This window comes from Chiloscyllium plagiosum, chromosome 4 (genome assembly GCF_004010195.1).
Source record: "Chiloscyllium plagiosum isolate BGI_BamShark_2017 chromosome 4, ASM401019v2, whole genome shotgun sequence".
NCBI classification, from domain to species: domain Eukaryota; kingdom Metazoa; phylum Chordata; class Chondrichthyes; order Orectolobiformes; family Hemiscylliidae; genus Chiloscyllium; species Chiloscyllium plagiosum.
In genome coordinates, this window is record NC_057713.1 from 128,200,481 (window position 1) to 128,203,473 (window position 2,993).

The 2,993-nt window shown below is 39.7% G+C and overlaps 2 protein-coding genes across 2 annotated transcripts in view; both read right to left on the reverse strand.

Moving 5' to 3' along the window:
- Positions 1-2,993, reverse strand: part of kcnb2b (potassium voltage-gated channel subfamily B member 2b) — an 891,048-nt gene that overhangs the window by 453,406 nt on the left and 434,649 nt on the right. The gene's annotated exons all lie outside the window — the stretch shown is intronic.
- Positions 1-2,993, reverse strand: part of lactb2 (lactamase, beta 2) — a 40,274-nt gene that overhangs the window by 33,605 nt on the left and 3,676 nt on the right. Inside the window, exon 2 of the mRNA XM_043689203.1 lies at positions 1,308-1,471. Within this exon, the coding sequence (XP_043545138.1) occupies positions 1,308-1,471 (164 nt within the window). The remainder of the gene's footprint in view (positions 1-1,307; positions 1,472-2,993) is intronic.

A 2,993-nucleotide genomic window follows, 5' to 3' on the forward strand; every position in this document is an offset into this window, starting at 1 on the left:
TGCAGTGGAGAGCATCATCAACCGCATCTGAGGGGAAATTGCGGTCTTTGAAGAAGGAGGCCATCTGGGTTGTTCAGTATTGGAATTGGTCCTCCTGGGAGCAGATGCGGCGGAGGTGAAGGAATTGGGAATATGGGATGGCGTTTTTACAAGGGGTAGGGTGGGAGGAGGTGTAATCTAGGTAGCTGAGAGAGTCGGTCGGTTTATAGTAAATGTCCGTGTTGAGTCGGTCGCCCAAGATAGAAATGGAGAGGTCTAGGAAGGGGAGGGAGGAATCTGAGACGGTCCTGATAAATTTGAGGTCGGGGTGGAAGGTGTTAGTAAAGTGGATGAACTGTTCAACCTCCTCTTGGGAGCACGAGGTAGCGCCGATACAGTTATCGATGTAGTGAAGGAAAAGGTGGGGAATCTACTGAGTTTCTCTAGCAATTTCTGTATTTGTTTCAGATTTTCAGCATCTCAGTTCTTGGCTTTATTTTCGGCCTGCTAATTTGCTGTTTATATCATTGAGATCCAATGAATTAAAATACAAGTTGATTTAGAATGATAGTAAATCAGCAAGACAGACAAATTCCAAGTATTATAACTTATCCTGTTACATATTGTGCTGCATTGGAGATTTACACTAACTCTTGATTTAAAACACTTCTGTTTAGAGTTTTGAAAAACCACCTACAATTATTTGCCGAGTTACTCCTATTCCTGGAAAACATAAAACCACTTTGCATTTGTAATACAGCATTAACAGAGTAAAATTTTACAACAAACATTATCAAACAAATCTGACACTGATCTATACCAAAAAAAAGTTCAGGCAGAATTTTATTTCATTTGGTCACATGAGCATCACAGCTAAGGATAGCACACTTGCCCTTGCCTAACTATCCTTAAAAGGGGTCTTGTGGAGACCCCTCTGCAGCTCATATAGAGTAGGAACACCTGGGCATACGCAAAAGGAGGCTAACCTAGCACCATTGCAAACAATTTTACAGAACCCCCAGCTTTACCACCATCCACTTAGAAGCTATAAAATCACAGCACACATTCCTGGATGCAGTTAGCATTGTTATTTTAATTTACCAGAGCTCTGTTTTAGAAGTTCCACAGGAAGAAGGTAATCATAATCTATTCCTAGAGGCAAATTTTAACAATATTGCTTTCACTTGGCAAAGCGTAAAGAAATACTCTTGATATTCACAAAGTACCATTAATTTCAGCATGCACGTTCACTATTAAAAAAAACTGGAAATGCATATGGCTACTTTTAATGATCAGATATTAGTGACCACTTGGCTCAGCACACTCACCATCAACAACATCCTTCAGTATATCTGGTATGCCTCCAACATGATCTATGTGCCAGTGTGTCACCAGAATTTCTTGAATACTGGCATTCAGTTGGGTCAAAGTTTCTTTTAAAGTGTTGATGTATTCAGGCACGCCTGGCTCACCTGTGTCGATCAAGAATCGTCTGGAGAAAAATATTACAATATTCAGTATCAATTTAATATATTTTCAAACTACATTAACTGTTTGACTTTTTCACCTACTACTAACTGCAGGACTACTTCCTAAAACAATGATGCAAATAAACATACCACCATAGTTTTTAAAAAATTATTTGAGGGATAAGATTTATTTCATAATGCTACATTTTTACTTTTGACAATTATCTTACAGTCAGTGTGAAATACACCTGATTCAAATCCTAAGAAACTTGAGGATCTGAAACCTAAACACAGGCTGAGGTAACTCAGGAACAACCACTTAACAGATGCTCTTAATAACTTTGGCAGCAATGGCTTCTCAATGCAAATAACATGGTAAAATGGCTTCTAGGCTGCAAATTGACTATTCTGCTAAAGCTACATAAAATAGCTTTTAACATACGAGCTGCTAATTCTGCTATGACTGCATAATTGATTAATCACTGTCTGCTTCAATAGCGATTAGCAAACAATGCTCCTTTTAGAGCATTGAAATAACTAGACAAGACATTACTGGCTATCTTAGCTGACCTTCAGATGCAGGTACAATGGCTCAGTTAGTGAGATAAGAATTGGAAAACAAAGTTAGTTCCCAGGAAATATCATTGGACTGAGTAATTGTCAAATAAAGTGGTATAGAGTATTGATTGGTAATGGGATGTAGGTTTGCTCGCTGAGCTGAAAAGTTCATTTCCAGACGTTTCATTACCTTACTAGCTAACATCTTCATGCGAAACAATGTTGAAAATTCCTGCTTTCTATTTCTATGTTTGGGTTGGTGATATCATTTCCTGTGGTGAAGTCACTTCCTGTTCCTTTTCTCAGGGGGTGGTAGATGTGGTCTAACTCGGTGTGTTTGTTGATAGAGTTCTGGTTGGAATGCTATGCTTCTAGGAATTCTTGTGCATGTCTTTGTTTGGCTTGTCCTAGGATGGATGTATTGTCCCAGTTGAAGTGGTGTCCTTCCTCATCTGTGTGTGAAGATACTAGTAGGGTACCAAAATGTCTGGAAATGAACCTTTCAGCTCAGCAAGCAAATCTACATCCAAAATCTCAATCTGAGCTACAAATCTTCTCAAAACTCGCTACTAATTGGTAATTGTTTGGATGTACATGGTCTCTACCCTTCTTTAAGAAAAGTATAAAAATGTCTTTGTTTTAAGCCACGTGCGCAGCTTCCCTGAGGAACACAGAAGTGTATAAGCACTGGACACTCTGTGCCCGGCCGTATGAAAAATAAAGAGTGAAGTCTTAAAAGCCAGACCGATTGAGAGGTTTTTAATAACCGATCATGGATCTTCATCTGGCGACATGACTTGGATTCGGTGCGGACCAATTGTGGACAGCGGTGTAAGAGCTTTGAGACCTTCACTATTGAGTGTAGAGGAATTGGCCGGCCAGACGTGAGTATGTTCTCCGTTTGGTTTTCCCCTCATTCAAGTCGTGGTTGACTCGACCCCTCACTGTCTATCATCTAAATCCAGCCCGAAAAGGATTGGTCCTGGT